General features: G+C 44.5%; 1 protein-coding gene and 1 long non-coding RNA gene across 2 annotated transcripts in view; one reads left to right on the forward strand and one right to left on the reverse strand.

Annotated features, from left to right (window-relative positions):
- OPRD1 (opioid receptor delta 1) overlaps positions 1 to 6,083 on the forward strand; it is a 59,570-nt gene extending 53,487 nt beyond the window's left edge. The window contains exon 3 of the mRNA XM_084814402.1: positions 5,551 to 6,083. Within this exon, the coding sequence (XP_084670528.1) occupies positions 5,551 to 6,083 (533 nt within the window). The remainder of the gene's footprint in view (positions 1 to 5,550) is intronic.
- Positions 241 to 21,343, reverse strand: LOC146338024 (uncharacterized). Its single transcript, XR_014784931.1, has 3 exons — positions 21,040 to 21,343; positions 5,663 to 5,828; positions 241 to 1,996 (listed from the first exon to the last, which is right to left on the reverse strand). It is a non-coding gene; the product is annotated as an uncharacterized LOC146338024 (long non-coding RNA).
- Positions 21,344 to 25,076: the final 3,733 nt, after the last annotated feature.

Raw genomic sequence — 25,076 nt, forward strand, 5'->3', positions numbered from 1 at the left:
TTCTATTCCATCCATCCACATCCATAAAGGCTTTTAAAATATATATATATATATATATATATATATATATATATGTTTTATCTTTATAAATGAAATAAACAATACCAAAAATACCAACAACCTGATCAATACTACAATTTCCCAGTAATACAATATTCTGATGAGGACACTGTCAAGGGCTCCTTGGAGGCCTCTCTCAGTCTAATCCAGTAGCCAAGTCCAGACACAGACAAAGGGATTCCTTTCAAAGCTTTATTCCTCTTTTACAACTTAACAACTCTACCGTTAGCAACTAGATCTGAGCAGCACAGTACCTATGCCCTAAGTTGGAACAGTTGGTCCCCGTTTGAAAGGGAATTACTGGCAGACCCCTGAACTTAAGGACTAGGGAGAGTCCCTCCCCTTTTCCCTTGGATCCTCTGGGCACAGCCGTTGTTTGCGTGCCAAAGGGGCACTACGCCTCCTTTCCTCACCCTCCATTTGGCGCCGCTCTCTGCGTCGGCGTCATGCATCCATCAAGTCTGCTTCCCACGCTCTGTCACTCCCTGGACTGCTATCTAAGCTAGGAATGCTGGTGGGAGGAATCTCCGTCAGCTGTTGGCCCTGGGAAAGAGGAGCGCGCTCCTCTCCCAGGAGCGACTGCTCTTCCTCAGAATCAGAGCTATTCTGGGATTCTATGGGCTCAGTGTCCACCCTGACAGACACCACAGTAACAAAAAGAAAAGGAAAAAGGGGGGAAAAAGGAAAAGAGAGGAGGAAAGGAAGTAAAGAAAAAGAAAAGAAGATTCTTTTCCCCTCCCTCCCCCTCCCCTTTAAAGAATTAAGTTTAAACTCCAATACACCCCGGCCTCTGATGCCATTCTATTTTAAAAACTATTAAACAATCTTACAGTTTAATAAACAACCTTACATTTCAATATCATATCATAAATCTTATATCAAAGAAACAGGTCTACAGTTCATTCCCAGTAGCCTATGTGAAGAAGAAGAAGAAGAAGAAGAAGAAGAAGAAGAAGAAGAAGAAGAAGAAGAAGAAGAAATATAGTGTTATATAATAATAAAACTTAAAATCTTCAACAATCAGTAATATATTGTATACGAGATATATAAATGCATGAGCACAATTACCCTCAAACAACAAATTTAAATACAGCATACCATATCTATTTTGATATAAAAAATAATAAAAATATAAAGAAAAGCAAGGAAAAAAAGAAAAGATGGAAGAGAATAAACAAATATATGTATAATCATTTATCTTCTAGCCTGGATCATGTAGACTAAATACAAGCAGTTAACAAAGCTTGTTTAAAGATGCCAGTTCATGGGGTTGTAACAGAACTCTCACGCATTTGTACGTTCAGCCATGCCTCCGCCATTTCATGATTTAGAAACTTCTTCATCTGACCTTCAGACACAATACAAAGTGTAGCAGGATATTTTAAGTAATATTGTAAGTTCATTTGTTTTGCCGTATTTTTTGCTTTTAAATTGCTTTCTTTTATTCACCACCTCTTTGATGTAATCTGGAAATAACATAACTTTATCCTGTTTCCAGGAAGGCTTCCACCCTCTCTTGCCAAAAGCAGGACATAATTCTTTGTGGAGACTTTTATAAATTGGACTGTTATCATATCGTCAGTCCCTTTAGCATTTGGCACATGAAATGCCTGCTCAATATTGAGTAAATAATCAGATGGGATAGGGAGTATCTCATGCAAAAGCTTATCCACAAAAATAGACAATTTTACATCATTAGACATATTTTTAATCCCAATAATACGTACATTGGATCTTCGCGTGAAAGCCTCCAGTTGAGAAATTCTGTCAGAGACATTTTTAAAACATACTTGTATCGTAGTTTCATTCCCTGCCATTCGGTCTTCTAGCTCGTTAATTTTCGTCTCCATTTTTTGCCGTGACACATTAATTAAATCCACAGCTCCTTGCAAGGCGGTGATGGAATTTTGGATTAAATCCAACCTTTTGGCTTGCTCTGTAAATTGCGAAGATAAAGTCTATATCAGAGTAAATAATTCCCCTATATCTTCTGTTTTCAAAACTTTTGACACAGGAGGTATGGGGGGAGTTGGCGGTAATGCCAGCCCCTTTCTTCTCTTCGGTGTAGTCATATTTCTCTCAAACAGATCTTGCAGGTCCTCAGATGTTCTCAAATATTGTTAATATTTCTTAAATCATCCCTCAGGAGTTGCTGATATTTCTTAAAGCATATATTATTATGGAACACGTCAGCCCTGCTTTCTCCTATGAAATAGGAGTTTCAGAACAGCTTTTTGCGTTGGTAAAGCTCTGGGGAGATAATCCTGGAATCCCGCCCCCCCCTATCTCGAGGGGGGGTACTTTTCTCCAAGATGTTATCCAGAGCTGCCTTGCCCCCCTTTTAATTCCAGAGGGGAGATGAAAAGGTTTTTCAACCTTTTAAAAAACTGTTAGAGAAAGCTCCCACGGAGAGCCCATGGGAAGCTGCCAGAGCGACATCAGCTCCAACCGGAAGTCCTTCCACATCCTTAAAGGCTTGAGGATATAGAGGTACCACTTTTCTGTTCTGCAACCCGACCCAGGGATGCCCTTAAAGCTGAGCAACTTCGCATGCATACCAATCTGCATAATTGTAGCTGTGAGGCTGCTGTGGAAGTACAGACAGCACATTTTGAGCACATGCGCAACCTTCTGGCTTGGTTTGTGCATAGGAGAAAGCATTTTCTCCTTCAGAAGCCATCTTTGCACAGTGCTGATTAGACAGCCCTTGTTTAAGTTGCAAAGCCACCTCCCTTCCCCTTCTCCAACAAGGGTTGTGCACAGCTCTGATTCGCAAGTCTTCGTCCCAAATGCAAAGCCACCTCCCCCACTACTCAGAGTAGGGCTATGCATCAGTGGAGGCTGGTGGCTCCATCTTTGGTGGGGCTGTGAATCCATTCTGGGTTTCAGTCAGTCTCTGTGCTGGAGGACTGGAGAATGGCCAATGCAATGTCCATTTTTAAAAAAACAGGATCCAGGGGGGATTTGGGAAATTACAGGCAGGTTAGTTTAATGTCTATTCCAGGTAAATTGTTTAAAAGCTTTATTAAAGATAAAATTAGTAAGCATATAGAAGGACAAGCCCTGCTGAAGAAGAATCAGTACAGCTTCCGCAAAGGTAAGTCATATCTCACTATCCTTTTAGAGTTCTTTGAGAGTGACAATAAACATGTGGACAGGGGAGATCTGGTAGACACTGTTTACTTGGATTTCCAAACTGCTTTTGACAAAGTCCCTCACCAAAGACTCCTGAGCAAACTCAGCAGTCATGCAATAAGAGGAGAGGTCCTCTTATGGATCAGTAACTGGTTAAAGAACAGAAAGCAGAGAGTAGGAATAAATGGTAAATTCACCCAATGGAGGGAAGTAAAGAGTGGGGTCCCACAGGGATCTGTATCGGGACCAGTGCTTTTCAACTTGTTCATAAATTATCTGGAATTAGAAGTGAGTAGTGACGTGGCCAAGTTTGTTGATGACCCCAAATTATTTCAGGTGGTTACCACAGAGCTACAGCCCATCCCCATCCATTGCTACTCTGGACAGCATTTCTTGTGTTCCTTGGTTTGTGGTATATTGGGGTGGGATGGCAGAAGGGTGACAGCTGCAGACCCTCATAACTAATGCAACAAGGAGGATGCTGAATGCAAATCAGCTCTCATTGTATACCAGTGCAAACTCTTTTCTTGCCCCCCAACCCAACAAAGCCTGCTGTACTCAGTGTGTGAATTCCAGTTAGTCTGCAGATGTGGTTGAGCAGTATACAAAACAGGCTCAGGAGGGTTCAGGGATGCTGACAATAGTAAGGAATTACAACAGCAGCAGGTCCTGATGTAGTTAGCTACACTTGTTTCAGTGAACAGATGGTGCTGCAAAAAATAAGCATCTGTAGTGGACGAGCGTCAGGAAAAAATGTCAGAACTTGGGCTCTCTCTCTCTCTCTGTCATAGGGCATAGACATAGGAAGCAGGAATGTATGAGAATTTTGTTTTGGTTTGCAAAACATGCCCCATTTGAAGCTCTGAACATGAGCACGTGTCTGCTGAAAATATTTACACATTGCTGTGCATATGCTTGTGTTCATCTAGTTCCTGATGCCCAGTTCAGTGTGCGCAAATTTTCTAATTTGCACAAATTTCCTCACTAGACTGAATTGGCCCCGCTTTGGCCTATGTGTGCAAATTAGGGGAGATCTCTTCAAATCTGGGGAGATTTGGACACATCTCCCATTCGAGCACTGCTCAATTTGCGCAAGCTTCCCATTCGCTCGGAGCGAGCAGTGGTAGCAAAGGTGAACAGGAATCAGGCATGAGACGAGCAGCAAGATGATGTTTGGGAAATCCTGGTGACCTTGAATGTCACTCATGCAGCCATCCCTAATGCGAAGTACGGCTGTGCAGGGACCCCCCAATCCAACTCGGAAGCTACTTCATGGCCTCAAAGGCGGGCCCAATTCGACTCGGGCTGATTCGGGGGGGGGTTACCCTATTCAGCCTGGAACCCAAAGCGGGATTCGGATACCGAACCCTGCTTCAGGTCCTCCCATGATGCCCCCACACAACCCCCCAGCTCCTTACCTGGGCTGCCGCCTCCGCCTCCTCTGCTGTGAACCTCCGCCATTCTCCACTGCCGCCACTGCATTTTCCACCGCCACTGCATATTCCCTGCCGCCGCTGCCTTTTCCGTCGCCACCCACTGCCACCGCCTTCTCCATCACCACCTGCTGCCACTGCCAGCTCCTGAGGCCTGGACATGCAGCGACTCTTCTTGCAGGGAGTCGCCATTTTTAAAATGCCAACTTCCAGGAACTTCCAGGAGGTTGCCATTTTAAAAATGGCGACTACCTGCAAGAAGAGTCACCATGTGTCCAGGCCTCAGGGGTTGGCAGCAGTGGAGAAGGTGTCAGAGAAGGTGGTGGCAAGGAGAAAGCAGCAGCGGAGGCAGCACGGCGGCGGTGGCATGGAGAAGGCAGCAACGAGGAGAAGGTAGTGGCAGTGGTGGCGACATGGCAGTGGTGAGGAGAAGGTGGCATGGAGAAGGCAGTGGTGGCAGGGAACGTGGCTCAGGTAAGGATCTAGAGGCGCCAGCGCAGGTGGGCTGGGGGGGCTGGGCTGGAGTCGCCGAAGCTACGAAGTGCACTGAGTGCTTTGAAGAGCCCCTGACCCGCTCTGAGTCACTTCGTGCCCCCTCCACTTCACCTTGGAAGGGGTTCAAAGTGACCTGAAGCAGCCCGCTTCGACTCGGGGTTCAGGCCTCAGGCTGAAGCAGCGCACAGACCTAATGGGAAGCTACCAAGTCAGACTATTGGTCCACTCCAAGGTTTCAGAGAGGAGTCTTTCATACCTGGAGATTCTGGGAGTTGAACCACCAGCTATGGCTCTCCTGCAAGGAAATAGTCCTTCCCTCAGCAATTGAGCTATGGCTGTTCTCTCTCTCTCTCTCTCTCTCCTTCCCTCTCCCTTTCCATGTACCGACCAAAGATCTCCTCCATCTCTTTCTCTCCCTTTCATGCAGGTGGCATCGTAGTGTGCCTCCTCCAGTTTCCTGAACCTCAGATTTACTGGGACACAGTCACCAAGATCTGTGTTTTCATCTTTGCCTTCCTGGTCCCCATCTTGGTCATTACCATCTGCTATGGGCTCATGATTCTCCGCCTGAAGAGCGTCCGCCTCCTCTCGGGTTCCAAGGAGAAGGACCGCAACCTGCGCCGCATCACACGCATGGTGCTGGTAGTGGTAGCAGCCTTCATCATCTGTTGGACGCCCATCCAGATCTTTGTCATCGTTTGGACCCTGGTGGGCATCGACAAGAAGAACCCCTATGTGATGGCCAGCCTGCATTTCTGCATTGCCCTCGGTTACACCAACAGCAGCCTCAACCCAGTCCTCTATGCTTTCTTAGATGAAAACTTCAAGAGGTGTTTCCGAGAATTCTGCCTCCCCTTCCGGTCAAGGATGGAACAGAACAGCTTCAGCCGGGCCCGGAACACCACCCGAGAGCGCGTCTCCACCTGCACTCCTTCGGAAGTCCTCAATAAGTCGGCATGACTAGACATGGACAGCCATAAAAGGGGCTCCCATGGACGCAGAGGGGATGAACTGCATTCAGAAGTGACCCAGGTCACCACCACTGAATTTTAGCCAAAACCATAGGAAGAGCCCCTTGGGCAACAGGCCTGATCATGAATATTTCAGACTTTCCGGAACTGCAAATACTCGGGTTGTTTTTTTCCCCCCTTCATGTACCACATCTCAGATCACGTGCACAACAGGCACCAGCTACAAACTGATACATAGGTGTGAACGTAACTGTTGGTTTGAATTCTCAAAACTGGCATCAATGCTTTTTGGGTTGTTTGTTTCTTTGCACTTTTGGATATCAAGTATTGTTGGCTTTCAACCATTTTGAGAAATTCACATCACCTATTTGTGTGACGTTGATGGTCAAGCTGTTGCTTATACATCAATGTTTGCCCTGCTGCTTCCCCCATTCTTTATTTGCTCAGTATTTTGATAAGCCAATCTCGGAATTATCTTCAGTAGATGATACAAATAGTTGGAAGTACCCTCAAGTAACTAAATACAAACATACTTTTTTTTTTTTAAGTGAACTTCCCAATGGTTACAAAGTTAAATTCACTTATTCATTCAGAGGGAGAAAAAATATTGGAATTCAGTTTGCTCATTTGGAATAGCCGATGCATTTCAACTCTGTGGGGAAACAAACAACCACAAGCCACAGTCCTGTAAGTGGCATCCAGTCTCCCACCAATAACAACTTAATCACAGTGTAATCAGTATTGCTCAGCCACAGGATGGTATCTTGTGACTTCTCATGCCTTGGTCACCTCTGTAACTAATATTTTGCCTCTATGCCGTAAGAAAAGAGGTAAACCAATTACTTGCTTCGGTAATCAGCATTGCCTTTATTTTAGCTCTGGAGAGAGGACCAGGCACCCTGTGAACTCTGGATGGATGGATGGAAACTGAAAGTTGGGGGCACAGGTAAATTATATATTGCATTACCTTTCATTTCTTTCCCATGATCAACAGAAAATTGCACCGCTGCGGAAGGTCACTTTGCTCTTGTTGCTGCACTGTGCCAAAGCAACCTATGTGCTGGAGCCTGCAACCTCAAATCAGGATTCTCCAATAGCACAAAAGCCTCCCTCCGTCGCCAGAAGCCTTCCATCTCTTTGGTGTTTTTCTTGCCATTCTGAGGCTGTCACCCCTGGAGGACCCAGCTACAATCTTGGCACATCCACTTGGGAATGCCAGCACAGAACAGGACAGTGGCACACCTTGAACTGCTCCTTACTGTACATATAGACCTCCAAACAATATCCTGGTATTAATCAGGTGGCAATCCCTGTGTGAACAGGACTGGGACATTGGCAACAGAGGCCTGTGTGAGTCTATGAGGGGAAGGGTGCTGTTGCATTCATGTCCGTCTTGTGGACTTCCCATGGGCCTCTGTGGGAACAGAATGCTGGAGTAGAGAGGCCTTTGGTCTGACCCAGCAGTGCTCTTCTTACATTGCTTTGGTGTGTCCAGTGTTCAACGGCTTTCTGTATTGTTATTGTTTATTGCCTTACCCCATCCAAAGTGCAGGGGAGATGGCCCCTCTGCTTCTCCCATGCCTTATCTGATCCATTTAGGGCACACTGTCTAGAATAGAGGGGCCAGTGTCAAAACAAACACTAGTCAAGACAAGGAGCATTCGTATTTTTCTGTGACAGAGCTGACTCAATAAAAAGGGGTCAAGGAGCCGTAAAGTCCTTGTTCATTATTTTGATTTCAAACCTGCCACACCTGAAGGGCTCGAGGTAGCATCCCAGGGGCTTGGAGCAGAGCTTATTTGCAGGGTGGGGGCATTTTTGGCAAATGTTGATAAAAGCCTCCTGCTTTTGCAATTTTGGGGCACTCTTCACAACATTTCCCGTTAACATTGTCCTCATTCAAGGTTGCCCTCAGTAGCCCTCAGAGAGGTGATCAAGGTGCCAAATCAGATTGAATTGTGAGATCTTTCTATTCACAGATTGAAACCAGATGGAGTAGGATCAATGTAACAAACAGTGAAGCAGAAACCACGGAGGGTTGGTGGGGGGAGGTGGAAATGACATTGAACGACACTGGGAAAAGTGAAGTGTCTGTTTCAGGAAAATCTGTACCCCACCAAAATTGCAAGATTCTACCTAAATATTAAATGCAGCTCTAGCTCATAAAAATAAGCACTTAAATATTTATCCTCTTCTATCTTGGGTCATTCTAAAGCTGCAAGGGGTAGAAATACTCATCTGGAGTACTGTGTCCAGTTCTGGGCACCACAGTTTAAGAAGGATGCAGACAAACTGGAGAGGGTTCAGAGGAGGGCAACAAAGATGATCAGGGGACTGGAAACAAAGCCCTATGAAGAGAGACTGAAAGAACTGGGCATGTTTAGCCTTGAGAAGAGAAGGCTGAGGGGAAATATGATAGCGCTCTTCAAGGACTTGAAAGGTTGTCACAGAGAGGAAGGCCAGCATCTCTTCTTGATCATCCCAGAGTGCAGGACACGGAATAATGGGCTCAAGTTATAGGAAGCCGGATTCCGGCTGAACATCAGGAAAAACTTCCTGACTGTTAGAGCAATATGACAATGGAACCAATTCCCTTGGGAGGTGGTGAGCTCTCCCACACTGGAGGCATTCAAGACAAGGCTGGACAGCCAACTGTCAGGGATGCTCTGACCTGGATTCCTGCATTGAGCAGGGGATTGGACTCAGTGGCCTTGTAGGCCCCTTCCAACCCTACTATTCTATGATTCTATGATTCTATGAAATCTACATGCAAAAAGTGGCTGCAGAGTATGGCAGTTTTTCATCCCAAAACCTGATGATTTTCTTTGATTAAAGAGCAGGTTTCTAGCCTCATGATACAGGTAGGCTTAATCTATAGCATTTTGGAGCTCCCAGGTCTTACTGAGTTCTGCACCCACTGGGGCGAGGCTGAGACTGGTGGGAATCCCAGTGGGTCTTCCTGAACTACCCTGTCCCATTCCCTCATTGATGTCAGCCAACCTACCTTCACCTCCACCCACCTGCCTGGTTCAAACCCAGAGAACTTGGGCTTCGTACTCCTGGGTTCCAGATCCTATTCAGCCACATATTACATCCAGTTGTAGATGCTCTGGATTTACTGCCCACACTCCCCCAATGATTGGTTGCTTGTCCCTTCCTTGCACCCTTATTTTTGTATTTATTTATTTATTTATTTATTTATTTCATTTACATCCTGCCTTTTTTTTCCCCTCAAAGGAATCCAAGGTGGTTACATAGTCCTCCCTCTCTCCATTTTATCCTCACAACAACCCTGTGAGGTAGTTTAGGCTGAGAGTCAGTGACTGGCCCAAAGTTACCCAGTAAGCTCCATGGCCAAGTGGGGACTAGAACCCAAACCTTTATATCTCCCAAGAAAATGCCTAAAGTCAGTGTGTGGGAATGCCAGCTCTGCATGTAGATAGTATATTTGTTAATTCGGAACCAGGTGTTGTCTGGGTTGGGCATGTTGCAGTCTGTAACAGGGGCAGGGCTTCATTTCACAAAGGTCTCCCTGTATTTCCCCTCAGTCCTGCTTGCTGTCTTTAGGTTTAGGTTTAGGTTTAAAACAAAATGAAATCAGGGATATTTGCATACATGGCAGAGCATCCCAGCATGTTTTGGCCACACAGTGTTTGCTTGTAAGGAGTTCTGAATTCCAGCCATCTCTGTACACCCCAAGGCAATGAATCTGCTCTTGTAAATGCAGTCACTTCTTCTAGGATAAATCAGAAAGGAGTCAAAAGCCCCTAACTTGCACGATCCTCCAAGTATTCTTCCCCGTTTCAAAACTCATTTTCAATTATGCAAACAAGTCAAATACTGGTGCAGGTCAAAGCAGTATTGGCAAACCCATCAGGTATATACATACTGAAGTGTTTTGAAGTGAGGAGGCAGGTAGGTTGAAGGCATGGAGCTGAGATGGAATGAAACAGGACAAGACAGACAGACAGACAGACAGACAGACAGACAGACAGAGAGGAGTATTCGCAGCATGTGGTAAGTGTGAGCCAGTGGTGGGTTGTGGATCCAATTTTGGTGGGGCTATAAAACCATTCTGGATTTCAGTCAGAAGCAGCCAGAACTCTAAAGGATCCATTCAAGCTGCTGAATGCCAAAATAGGTTCAGCACCTTGAATAGCTCCTTTGGAGCTCTGGCTGGTTCTGACCGGAACCCAGAATGGATTCTCAGCCCTAGCAAAATCAGAGCCACCCAACTCCACTGGTGTGGGCTACAAGAAATTTTATTGGCCTAGTCATGGAAATGTCAATCCAATTTGCAAAAACAAGCCTAATGAAGAAAGGCAGACATTGAGATCTGACCTTTAAAAGAATCTGATTTCAATGGGATTGTATCAGTCTGGATGACTCCAGACCTTCCCTTACTCCAGATATTTCCCAGCATGGATGATCTGAAAGTCTAAATTGGTTGGCTTCATAAATAGGCATAGGCATGGTGGATAATGCATCTTCTAATATTTCTGTCTGCTAACATTTAAAGCACAGCATGACCCCATAATAGGGACAAGTAATGGGTTGCCAGGCATCACTATCGGCATTAAATCCATGAGGGCAGACTAACCTTGCCACCATGCTGAAAACATACTTCCATGGCTGAGATGGCTGAGGGGGAGAGATGGCAAAGAAGAGGGAGTGATGCCAACTGGAAAAGGATGGTTTAGTCTTGGAGATGCATGGGTTAAGAGTCCAGTGCTTTGAAGGATACTGTACGGGTTCTAGAAAAACCCTGGAGCATGCACGTCTTCTTTTCTGGAGGAGGGAATTGCATATTAATTGTGGAAACAGGACAGAATGGACTTCAAGCAATGAATGCATGAGAAAGTGACATGGATCGGATTTAGACTGATCCATCCATCCCTACTTGGAGAAATTGCAGAGCAGTAGCCATGTGAAGTCTGTTGCAGCAGAACACAGAAGAGTCTGGTTCAGGGCCAGGACCAGGGTCAAGGGTAGGCATGGTTGGGCACCTGCTGTGGACCCCACTCCCCAGCAAAGGCTCACTGACAAGAGCCTTCCGGAGTTGCTCCTCCTTATTCACCTTACTTACTCTGGCCAAGACAACGGTGATGGTGCTGAGAAGGAGAAGCGGTAGATGCCACGACCTACTTCCCCTCTGCCTGTCAAGCAAGCAAGTGGTGGTAATGATGAGGAAGAGGATGAAGAGCAAAAGCAGCTGGTGACAATGGCAGTGGGAAGATAGACTCACTGAGGGAGGGAGCCCATTGAAGGTGTCTTGCCCAAGGGCCCTCTCAAACCTAGATCCAGCCGCAGTCTGGTTGCACTTTAAAGATCACCAAATCTATTATGGCAAAAGCTTTGTGGGGCAAGAACCCATATGCTCCAACTGTCCCTGTTTACCAGGGAAGGCTCCTATTTTTTGGCACCTGTCCTTCAGTAAATCACTGCCCTTACTTTGTCTTTGGGAAAGATTTAAGGTGCATCTTCTTTAAAAAAAAAAAAAAATTGTATTCCCAAATACCTTTCCAGTCAGTGTAGTCACTGTTGTTTAATGTATTTTGTATTGCTATTGTGGTACTATAATAAACACAGCTCAATCTATTTCAAGATTAACCATCCTTGGAAACTATCGTAATTTTTTAAGCAGAGAAGGAAATGTACTTCAACAATTAGCACAAGACAAGCTGTTGTGGAATAAATGAATGCTGCATTCAACAGGCAGGGGAAGAGACATCAGTAGGGATGGATGGATCAATCTATTCCCAGTCCGTGCCAGCTTCACATGTGTTCTGTCATAAGTCAGTTCCATCCCATTTGCTGTTATTATTACGTTCAAACACATGTGTTTGAATTGTACACATTTCCCCCTAATATGCATTGTCGTACCCATTTCTTGAGCTGTGCGCTGTATCGCAAAATTCGGAGAACTGCACAATCAGAAGGATAACTATGTTCTGATCTGTATTTTAGTCCAGGAAGTCTGAATTATGTCAGTTTGCCTTAAAATGTGGACTGCATGAAATTCTCAATTTTGATTTTGAGAGTAGAAGATTCTAAATCATGGAGCGAGCAAAGCGCATGAAGCAGGGTCTACTCTTCAGGTCTTCTCTCAACATGAGGACTTGGGGGCACAGTCAGCAGGGGACATGGCAAGAGGAACAGAGAGCACAGCCCCACTCTTCAGTTCACATGATGGTAATCCCAAGAAGGATGAATGACTGAAGCGGGCTATTGTGTGATATACTGAAATGTATTTAAAGCACTTTATTCCCACTCTTCAGCTGTAAGGATCCCAGGACAATTTACAAATATTAATAAGAAGGGAGTCTTTGCCCTTAGGCTTGCAATCCAAAAGACACAGCATAAAAGGAAAACGGATTGTGAGGGAGGAGGAAAAAAGCAAACTCAGATGCTAGTTCTTAGGTCAACAAACACACACACACAAAACCCTCCAGAAAGTATCTACCAAAAAAAAAAAAAACCCAAAGAGGGAGACCACATCCCAACATGCTGATAATTACATGGAGACAAATAATTTCATAGAATTATTTATTCTTCTGAAAATCCGTTTCTTGTACATCTTCTGAGTAGCTGGAGATTGTATAGATGATGCTTTGTTCTGTTTTATTTTGGAGAGGAAGTGCAGCAGATTTGGAAAACATTTTTGGTTGGGTTAATTCAAGAGATGTTAATCTTCAATTCAATACTCATCAGAATTATGATGAGATCAGCTTTTAGAATTTCCTCATCAGAAAAGAGAACAGTTGTTTTAGTACCTTGGTTTACAGAAAACTTACACACAGAGATACATATCTGAGATTTGACACAGCTCATATTCTAAATCCCTCAGGTATAAACTGCCATACGGGTAGTTCTTACAATTTAGACCTAACTGTTCAACAGGTCAAAAAGTTCTGAATCCAGATTATGGGAAGTAATCAATTTATGGATAGAGGATATCCTAAAGAAGTGGTGATCAGCAGTTTGAGGAAGGTTTCTTCAGTAACACAGATTGATCTTTTGGTGACACAGAATAGGGTCATTTAAACTGTAATCCAGCATTTAGCCATGTTAGTAATATTTTACAGGGAAATATTAGAACATGTATATATTTTACAGGGGATACCAGGATGTCAAGAAAAACCCATGATTTCTTTTAAAAGAAATAGAGCTATAAGAATTGTATTGGTTAGAAGCAAATTTAGGGATAATAAACACACTTATTCTCATAAGTGTAGACAAGGGCCATTACCCCTTTAGTCACTGTTTCCTGCAAATACATTGGCAAAATGATGGATTTTGAGTAGGGATGGACAGGTGCCTGTCCAGGTTCTCTGAGCACCCACCAAGCCCTTGCTCCTGCTCGGGGGGCCAACGGACCTGCACCCGAGCCCCCACCCACCTGCTCGCCAAGCTGCCCACACTCCCCCTGGGCTCAACAGTACCCCTGAGACATTCGACAACTGTAATACCAGTAATGTAGTGCGTATTATTCGATGTCCATGTACTCAGTTTAAGGATGGAAAAAACATCGGGCTCTTAAAAAACAAAGGTCAGACTGTATCAGGCATACAGTTTGTGGCATGAAGAACTTTAGCTCCACAAGATTTAAATGAGAAACTGTATTTCTTTTCCCTTTTCAAGTTCATGTGTGGTTTCCTCCTTGATGATACGCAGGGCCAGGCTCAAGGGTAGCATGGTCAGGGCACCTGCCAGGGACCCACATCCAGCAGGCCACTTGGAGTTGCTCCTCTTCCTCACCATCACAACCTGCTGGTTTACCTGCCTGTCACTCTGACGCAGACAATGGCGGTAATGAGAAGGTGGACCACTGGATGCTGAGACCTACTTGATCACTGGCTCTCTGATGGTCAAGCAAGCAAGTGGTCACAATGAGGAAAAAAAGGAAGAGGTGCAGGAGCAATGGCAGCTGGTGACAATGGCAGTGAGAAGGTAAACTCACTGAAGGGGAGACCCATTGAGGGCATTTAGTGTTCATTCGTTCATTCATTCATTTTTTTACATTTCTATACCGCCCCATAGCTGAAGCTCTCTGGGCGGTTTACTAGAGTTAAAACACTAAAATACAATATACAAGGTTTAAAAGCCATTTACATAAAAGCACACAGACAATATACACAAACAACATGTAACTGAAAACAGCTTTTATCTAAAAACAGTTTAACCAAAAATCCAACAATAAAAACAACACAGCTTAAAAACAATACAGTTTAAAAAACATATACAAGACTGAGCAAAAGGAACAAGGGTTCTAAAAAGGGAAGGCCTGACAGAATAATAGCATCTTTAATTCCAGCTTAAAGACCTTCAAAGAGGTCAGGAGGTGCATTTCAACCGGCAGGTCATTCCACAACTGAGGGGCGGCAAAGGCAAAGGTCACTGGGTACCTTGCCCAAGTCCCTCAAAAACCTGAAACCTGTCAACTGGCACTGTTGATATTCCCTGAGGTTATCTGTTACGTTGGCCTTTGATTTGTAGAAAGGTTGGTGACAACTCGGTTTCCTACCGGAAGGATACTTATTCGCTTTCTTATCACAAGTTACTTTCGCTCCTGCCTTGGTGTCACAGAACCATACATCTCTCAGAGATTTCTGTAAGTATTTTCAAACAATATTTTTAGATAAATGTAAATAATATGTATATATACGACTCATTTTAAGATGGTTTATCTTTAGACTTTTTATTTGAGTGTATTTTTGAAATTTGTCATATGATACGTTTCATCGCTTTGTTGCTTTTCATGGCTTTGGTTTTTGGTAGCTCCAAAACAGGTTTTTACCAATTTCATAAAAATGTCTGGTTTTTGTAGACTGCCCCTGAAGAAGGCCTTTGGGGCTGAAAGGCACTGAGATCTCAATAAACATATGATTGTCTGCATCTTGGGACATGGTGTCTCTCTTTGGTGGTCATACTAGTTCTTAGTTACACCATTCTAGTAAGTGTCCTTTCCGGCAGGGAGAAGAGAAGCTCCCTGTAGCTCCTCCTTCTCTGGCTGATGGATGGGACCAAGTTGGACCCCCCCTTGCCTTGATGAGAAGCAGAGGGAGGAAACATCCAGTCTTACATTGGGTCTTGGCCAGGGCCCACACACTAAACAGATTCAAGGATACCAACATGACTCGAGTCCACTGGTGTGAAAGAATGATAGAGTTTATCAATGGAAAATGGATGCAGAGAAAGCAAAAGAAAGCTTACACATCACCTAACTTTTGGTTCAGCCACTCGGGGTCCCAGGAAGGTCACAGGGTGCCATTCCTCAGAGTCGGGGTGGTTATCTGAGCAGGTGGTGCACCTTCCCCCTCTCAGATGAGAATAGGTAACTGGCCAATTTGCTCAGGATTTTAGGATTCAGAAAGTCTCACTGAGTTAGGAAACTGTCAAGAAGCACATCTATGCTGCCCCCCACCCCTTTACAAAGGCCTTTCGCTCTTGGCAGCAAAATAATTTTCTCACAGTACGGAAAGAAGCATCCTTTATCAGTTAGAAGGTACACAGTGTGAAGAGTGACCACCGTGCATTGTTTTTCTTCTATTAGTAGCCAAAACCATGGCCTTCACTGTTTAAGAATATAGTTATGAGAAACCACTCCAAAATCATGAAAATTGCCAACTGCCCTAACACATTAGTGTACTTATGCTGTTAATTACTGCATTAAATACTGTGTATGATTCTGGGCAAATTCACACCGGACTGCCCGCCATTCTTCCAAAACCAAATCCAGTACACAAGGAACGCTTGGTCTCCTGGCCATTTACAGGGGCCAAGCTGTGTGGCCCTTTAGGTCTACAGTGCAGCCCTTTAGGTCTTTCTAACAAGGAAAAGTAAAGCAAATTCCCTGCAACTGTTCTATGTCTGAAAGACCTTGGTCTCCTGAATTTCTTATGTATTTATTTATTTAAAATATTTCAAGGCAGCTTTTCAGGTCAGGAGGCCTCCCAAGGTGGCATGCAACAATGAACTGCATATAATAAAAAGATGCGGTAATAAAAACAGCAAATGTTCCCAAAAAACAACAAACACCAGCATAAGACAGAAACCTACAACGCAATTGCAGCTATAATAACCCAATCTGATCAAACAATCAGGAGAAGGCCAGAGTAAACAAGTAACTCTTCAGGGCCTTCTTAAAAGCCTGCAATGATGGGGTCCAGCAGACCCCTGATGGTAACTTGTTCCAGAAGTGTGGGGCCACTGCAGAAAAGGCCCTCTCATGTATACCCATCCACCTAACTGCCCCTACAAGTGGGCAAATGAGAGGGGCCTCTCATGCTGATCTGAAAGTGCAGGCAGGCTGATACAGGTGAAGGTGGTCCTTCAAGTCATTTGGTCCCAAACTGTTTAAGGCTTTAAAGGTCAAAATCAGCACTTTAAATCGGGCTCAGAAACACACTGGGGTAACACACTGGTAACAAACTAGAAACCGATGCAGCTGGCACAGTATGTGATCTGATCGACTCGCCCCAACCAAGACTTGGGTGACTGCATTCTGCACCAGCTTGGTCTCACTTCCTTTATACCGTATGTCCCTGATGATGATGATAGTGAAGGAGGAGCATATGGTGCAAAGGCACTGAGCCTTGATGTGAGAATAAGGGTATTAAACTTACACAAAAGGATCCCTATTTTCTTATTTAAATGTTGGAGTGTATGAGAGCTCCACTTGTTAAAAGCACGGAGTGGTCTCTTAACATATATATGGCTAAAACTGGCTTATACCAAGACAGACAATCAGTCCATCTAGCTCTATATTGTCTACATCAGCCTTCCCCAACCTGGTGCCCTCAAGATATTTTGAACTATAAGTCCCATCATCCCTGGACATCAGCTATGCTGGCTGGGGCTGATGGGAGTTACAATCCAAGAACATTTGGAGGGTGCCAGTTTAGGGAAGGTTGGCAGCAGCTCTCTATGGGTTCAGGCAGGATTCTTTCCTAGCTCCACCTGGAGATGCTGGGGACTGAACCGGGGACCTCCTGCAGGCAAAGCAGGTGCTCTACCATTGAGTCATGGCCATCCCCATATGGATACAGAGAAAAAAATGTGTGCTCTACACTGCCCAATAAAGAGCTTTATGGTGCACTCCTGTGTGTGTTGAAACAGAAGAGAAGTTCTACAGCTCAGGCTCCTTGCATCCTTGGAGGAAAGGCGAGATATAAATGCAGCAAAGAAGCAAAACGAAACATATCCAACAACATGTGTTAAAGCCTAATAGTGACATCCTATGCATGTCTACTCAGAAGTAAGTCTCACTGAGCTCAATGGAACTTACTCCTGAAAAGTGGGTATATGCTTACAGCGTAAAGGCGCAATTCTATGCATGTTTAGACAGGAAAATGCCCCACAACTCCCAGCATGCCCCACCTGGCATACTGTGCAATCCTATGCCCACTCACTCAGGAGTAAGCCCCATTGAACTCGATGAGACTTACTTTTGAGTAGGTACGTATCGGATTGCACTATTAGGCTCTAACATATGTTATGGCACATGTTTTGTTTGTTTGATTTTTTGTTACATTTATATCCCGCCTTTCCTTTGAGGAGCCCAAGGCAGCAAACGTGATCCTTCCCGACACACACATTTTTCATGGATTGGGGCCAACTTGGCCAAGACAGTGGGCAGTTAGTAGAAGAGTGGAGAAAGGAGGCATAAATAGAGGGACCAAAATCATGAAATGCAAGATGTAGTATGTGCTACACTTACTGTTCTTGCATTGTTAAGCTTTTTATGCCCATTTTGCAAATTTGGGTGTTTTATTCCTCTGCTCCCACTGTGTGAAGAAGCACTTCTTTTTATCTGTCCTATATTTTCCGCTAGTCAGCTTCATTGGATGAATCCAGGATCTAGCATTATGAGAGGGGAAGAAAAACTTCTCAGTATCCACTTTCTCTACAGGATACATATGTTATGCACATCTATCAAGCCACAGGCTTTGTTTCTTTAGACAAGCAAGAGGTGTGTGTTTTTCCTGTCTTTCATGCTACTATGAAACTGCAAAGCTCTTCTGGAGGCAAGCATACAAATATTTACAGATGTAAACCGCTTTTAAGAGCATTCTGCACTGATTCTAAAAGTGCTGGGCAGAGCTTTTATCTCTAAGAACATCTACCACAGCTTAGCTGCTGCATCTTCTATTAAAAAAAAAAAAAAAACCTTTTGGAATAAAAATCTGACAAGCCTGTGAAAACAACTTAGGTCTTAAAGAACATAACTAGGAGAGTCAATGTTTTGCTAGAAAGTATCTGAAAATAGCAAGGTGAGAAAAATATGCTTTCTGTTCCAACTGTCCTGTTCTAGGTTGGCTCAAGGTTCCCAGGGGAGGCTGATTCAAAGCAGTGGCACTTACTGGAAGGACAGGGTCATATCAGGCTATGCAGGATCAGGTCAGGCCAGGCCAGGTTGGTCAGGACCTTGGACAGATCACTGTGGCAAGTGCTGGCTGGAACTCTCCCAAGAACAGCTGTTGTCTCAGCAACATACAGAGGCCTTCTAGTTGCTGGTCTTGACCTGCTGCTAATCTCATCCTCCTCTAAGGAGCTATCTGTGTTACTTAAAGGGTCACTGATTGATTCTGTAGCCACTGTCCCCTACAGCTTGGGAGTGGTGAGGGCTGCATTGGGGGGGGTGACCTCTGAGTCCAAGGAGTCCATTAAAACCACATCCTCAAGCCTGGAAGGTCTGGAGTACCCCAGGCTTGAAAGATATGGAGTAGTGGAAAGATATGGAGTAGTCCTCCCCCTCTGAATCTTCCTCTGAGCTAAAGGGGGGATTGAAACCAGAGAACATGACACCAACAATACATTCATCACAGAACTCCACTAAACTGCATCAATTACGCCCAGCCCACAGAATTGCACTTCCATCTTTCTAATGGGAAAAGGTAGGGCTGCACCACCAGTCATTCTCAGCTGAATGTTTCCAGCAAAAATCAAGGGAATTTAGGGGATAAAGATTGCCCAACACCTTGCAGCTCCCCTTTTTTTGCCACCATCAACACAAGTTTTACCATTTTGGCAGCTGCAATGATGGTGTTCTTAGCAGGTGCAGGGGGGGCATTTTCAAACAGCATTCTGATTCCTGCCCCCCCCCACTCAACAGCACGCTGGGAGTGCAGTGCTGGAGGGCACCAGATTGACTGAAACCTAGTTGCTAAGCCACACTTCCCTTTCCCAACCCCAGAGGAGGAACAAATCCTCTATTGAACTTCATAAAATTAAAGCATGTTTGCAGCTCTACTCCCTAGACATTCTTTATTCCCACTATCCTTATAATAGGAAAAAAACAATGTAATAAAAATAATCCTGCAAACAGCCTTGGCCCTAACACTTAATTGTAGCAGACTGTAGATGAAAAGTAATGATGCAAATGCAATGCTAACTCCAGTAGCTGTGCAGGCATTGATTAAATGTGAAGCCCTTCTGGATTTCATTTCATTTCTTACAATTCCACACCACCCAATAACTAAGGCTCTCTGGGCGGTTTACAAAGATCAAAAACCTTTAAAAAAAAGAACACTGTATAAAATACAATCAACAATGAGAGATGAGAGAAGGGAGTTAATTTCTTGCACGAGGCAACTCCCCAAGCTATCTTCAGTGTATATATTGGTTTGACTTGTATCCCGCCTTTCTATCAAAAATGGCACTCAGTTATGCAATGTCTCTGAGTTGACTACTCTAGGGGTCAACTCAGTTTTGCCACCGAATGTACACTTGTTAGCAGGCTCCTAGTTTGTGCCAATTCCCTCCATAGACTAAAGTGGGGCTGATTCAGTCCACTGAGGAAATTTGCACAAATTGAACTGGGAATCGGGAAAGAGACGAACGCGAGCACGGGTTTGACAATTTGAGGATTTGGCAGAGATATCCTCATGCTTGCATTCAAAGCTTCGGACGAGGCATGCTCACATGTTTTGCAAGCAAAACAAAGTTCCCGTACATCCCTAAGCTCAGCCGGCCATGTCCCTGGCTTCATGCAGTATACAGCATCTCCAAGGGGTGCCATGTGCATCTCCAAGGGGTGCCATGAAGCCACTTGGCTGGCATCCCCACTGTTATCTCCAATCTCAGATTGGAGATAACGACAGAGATTCCTCCATGGGGGGGCGGGGGCTTGGAGGCCATGCCTTGTCCTCTGGAGGAACCCAAGGAGTTTCTGGAGGGCAGAGGTTCCGTATCCCTGTTCCAAAAGGTGGGACCCAAACCAATGAGTTCAAAGGGGATTTCAACAACAACAACAAAATTCAAATTATATAAAATGGGATTTCAACAAAGAAGAACATCTACAGTGGAACAGACTACCTCAGAAGGTGGAGGACTCTCCTTCATTAGAGGTTTTTAAGCAGAGGTAGGATGGCACCTATCAGGGCTGCAGAGCAGTAGTAGCAGATCTCCTGCAATGGCAGGGGGTTGACCTGTAAGGTTCCTTCAAACACCTTGATTAAGAACATAAGAAGAGCCCTGCTGGATCAGACCAAGGGTCCATCTAGTCCAGCATTCTGTTCTCACGGGGGCCAAGCAGCTGTCAACCGGGAACCCACAAGCAGGACACAAATACAACAGCACCCTCCCACACATCTTCCCCAGCAACTGGTTTACATAGGCATACTGCCTCTGATCCTGGAGGCAACAGCAATCAGGACTAGTAGCAATTGATAATCTTCACCTCCAGGTATTTATCTAGCCCCCTTTTAAAGCCATCCAAATTGGTGGCCATTGCTACGTCTTGTGGTAGCGAATTCCATAGTTTCCCTATGTGTTGTGTAAAGAAGTCTTTCCTTTTATCTCTCCTGAATCTCCCACCAATCAGCTTCATGGAATGACCCCTTTGGGTCCTAACATTATGAGAGAGCAAGAAAACTGTCTCCCTATCCACTTTCTCCACACCATGCATAATTTTGTACACCTGTATCATGTCTCTCCTTACTCACCTTTTCTCCAATTCCATATGTAGAAGAACGGAGCTGCTTATTCAGCTTTTAGGCCTGTTGCAACTATCCAAGCTAAGTGGCCCAGAGAGAAGATGCTCCTTTGAGCAACAGCATGTTATTAATTTCACATAAGAGATGAATTCAGGAGTGATATTTCAAGGAAGCAGGAAAGTAAAGGCATCTTCGAAGCTCAGCCAAACAAGGAAAAAGCAAATTATTTCTATATCATTTTCTTTAACCCCTCTTCAGTTCCTTCAATCCAGTTAGCATGACGATTAGCTCAGCAACAACAGCTGCTTGCCAGGAAGGTTTGTGAGGGATCGGCATGTTGACAGATTTTGTGTACCTAGTAAGCCCTGGTATTTGTTGAGGCAATCCTCTCAGCTTCTGCATTTCAATAACAACTTGAGCCTGATGCAGTGTAATACACATTTTATGAAAACTCTCCCTCATTCCCCCAGGCTTTCCCAAGTGAACAACTAAGGCTTTCTTCTCCAGCTAAATCAACACTAAGCAACAGAATGAGGTGGTACAGTCCCAAATGGTGGTAGAATGTATTGTACCATTTATTTTAGGCTGCATGCGTGGGGTTATCACATCTCTGAATGCTTCCCCTAAAAATAAAACCTCTCCATAACTAGAAAAATAGCACAGTGGTATGCTGTCTGTTGAAACTTGACTATTGGATTCAGAATCCACATAGGAGCTGGTAACTTGCATTACCCATCAGGTAGGGTGACAAATTTACCCCAAGTGCACTTTGCATTGCAAAATTTACACAGAAGTAGACCTGCAACAGAGTCCTTCCAAGACATTGTTGTCTACTGTCACTTACACAATGTCTTCAAATTTCAGCCTCTTACCACTTATTACTTTCTTTCTGGAAACAAAAACACACCTGGGGTATAAAATATCCCCAGAATCGATTTATTTTGCCATTGGGGGTCTATGCAAGTTGGCTTAAGTGCTCTGGGTGTCAGTAAGTTGGCACAAGTTATGGGATTTGATTGAGGGAACATTTACCTCAACAGAACAGAGCCAGATTTTTTATGGGGTTGGAAAAACATCCCACACAGCCAAAACTGTTAATTTTTAGTAATAATAAGGTTTGCTTAAAGTTTTCCCTTGACACTTAATGATACTTTTCTAATCATTCTAATAGACTGAGTTTAAAACACACTTCTGACACCACAGACACATTGGGGCATTTTACTACCCCAAGATACATATGTAAATGGCTTGGGGTAGTAAACACATTTGTGTACATTTTTTAGGGTTCTTGGATGAGCTTAACAAGGTGATCTACAGCTCCCTGGCAGGGCTCTAAAACAAAACACAGGCCTGCAGCAAGGTTTCTCCTAATCGAAGAGAGGGAGGGCAGGTCTGGAAACTGGGCTGTACTTAAAGCAGGGATGAGGACCCTCCACTCCTGACTTACCCCTCAAAGCTTGTTTCAGCAGCCTAATTTAAGGAGGAAAGCCTTTCACTTGTTGAAGTTCTCAGCCAGTTGGGAGTCAGAAACCCTTGTTGGCCTATCGCAAATTATCTATAGATCTAGTAGATCCTGATTTACCTTCTGCCTGCCCCTGACAGGGTCAGCATCAAGGGTAGGCATGACTGGGCGCCTGCTGAGGGCTCACATCCCAGCAGGGGGCCATTGACAAAAGCCCCCTGGGGTTGCTCTTCCTCTTCACCATGGCAACTGGCTTGTTCACCTGCCTGCCACTCTGGAACAGACAACGGTGGTGGTGAGAAGGAGGAGTAGCAGATGCCACGGCCCACTTGCTCACCGACTCTCTGCCTGTCAAGCAAGCAAGGGGTAGCAATGATGAGAAAGAGGATGAGGAGCAAAAGCAACTGCTGATGATGGAGGTGAAAAGGCAGACTCACTGAGGGAGGGAGCCCATTCGGGGTGTTTTGCCCAAGGGTCCTCAAAAACCTCGAACCGGCACTAGCCCCTGGTGTAAACAATACTGAACCAGCTGGACATGCAACATGAAGTCATCTTTGCAGGGGTTAATCCAGTGGTGCAGCAAGGTAATCTTAGACCCTGGTGTTATGCCCCCCCATTTCAGTTGTGAAGCACAATATGAACATTAAACTTCTCGCCCCCTTCCACCATCATTCCATGCTTTACAACTGCTTTTATATTCCTGATATTAGACCAAACCCCCCACAAAAACCTCTCTGACAGCCCTGATAAAATAGAAATCCCCTGAGCATGTGCAGTTTCACATTTTAAACTCACATCATGGCACCATCATGATTACCAGAATAAAATGGGGACTGCTTCTGTTGTCCTAATGCTAAACATATTTACATTTGTAGAAATTGATAATATATTTTAAAAGGAAAAATAATAAAATGACCATTTCTAACTACGTGCATACATGACTGGCTGCCCGCTGATGATAAAAAGTGTTTTTAAAATACGAAAGGATGCTGTGGTGAACAGCATCAGCCCTGGTGAGCCCTGGAATGCCCTTGCCAGCTGAGGTGCTGATTCCAGCCCTGTCTGCTGCTGCCCCCATCACCTGCCATTCTCTTGAGGGTCATTTGGGGGCAACCAGGCAGCGGGGTCCTACGCCTAGTCCTAGCTGCACCACTAAGTATATCATTTTTTATTATTATTACAGCGTAGAATGAGAGAACTCAGCACAGAGCTGCCATTTTCAGCAGCAGTGCTGTGTCCTGTATATCACATATTTGTGCCCAAGAACTGCCTCATATTCAGAGGCTGACATCTTCTCCTAATACTGCTCTATTATATATTTATTGAGCATTTTCAACATTAAAACACAGGGAGGGAGGGAGGGAGGGAGGGAAGGGATGTATGAGAATTTCCTTCCTATTCACAAATCATGCAAATGTTTCCCGTTTGCAACCTCAAATGGAGTGTAATTCTTGGGATATTTTTGCAATTTCCCGAGCTTGAATTCACATTTGAAAGTGTTCAGTTCCACAAATGCACAGTTCCAAAAATGTGCATTTCCCTCAGAAATGGCGTTTTCATGCTTTACCCTAGGGGGAAAGTGTGCAATTCGGGTGTGTGCTTGGAAAAGCATGCGCTTTTCATGTTCAAAACTGCACTTTTCTTGTTCAGGAAAAAAAAAAGGCATTTAGGTTCAGGAGCAAGGACAAAGTGGGTAACAGACAAGAACCTTGATAAGATCAAAAATTGCTCATTCCGAGAGAGAGAGGGGGTGGAGGGAGGGAGGAACTTATCTGACTCTTTGGGCCAGAACCAGTATTTCCCAGCCCCCAAATCTCTACAAATTATTCTCTGCTTGTTCCTTTGGTTTAATAACCCTCATCCACTCCCCACCAATCCTGCTTTTTCCCCATCTGCGGTGCTGGGCCCTGGAGGCACGGCAGGTTTTCAGTTCACTGTAATTTTGGTTTTGTCAGGTAATTGTTCTCAATAATGAGAAAGTAATGAAAGCCAAGGCTTTATCTCCAGCAGCCTCTCAGCCAGCACAGCTCATGCTTAAGAGGCATCTCTTGCGCTCTCTTTCTTTCCCCCGCCTACCACTGACCGCTTCCACCTCTCTCTCAGATCTTAGGGATGGCTGTCATGGGGAAATCCTGTTTACTTTTGGCTCGATGGATCTCCATGGCGCCCCCAACTCGGCAAGCATTTGCAATCCAAACAACAGGTCAGTTTCTGAAACACGGGAACCTTCCTGCCTTTTTTTTTTTTTAATCTGCAAGCCACGATTTGGACAAAATTGCAGGTATGAACATTTATGGAAATCGAGACCATAAATAGCGCAATTGGAGCAACACTGCACTATTTACGGCTGCAATTTTGCACAAATTGTGATTTCGGTAAATATTCATACTCACCATTTGCACAAATCTTTAAAAGCAGAAAAACCATGAGCTTGCCCAACTTGCCGTGTGCCAAGTGGGGCCAGTTCGGGGATCCACGAACCAGAGTCTGGGGGGCCAAGCTGGCAAAAACTCTCCAAGCTCTACCCCCCAACTAGATTCCTCCAACATCCTTATGATGATCAATATGGTAATAAAACAGTGTT

This window comes from Heloderma suspectum, chromosome 10 (genome assembly GCF_057233095.1).
Source record: "Heloderma suspectum isolate Gila_16-S chromosome 10, 16-S_ref, whole genome shotgun sequence".
Taxonomy (NCBI): Eukaryota; Metazoa; Chordata; class Lepidosauria; order Squamata; family Helodermatidae; genus Heloderma; species Heloderma suspectum.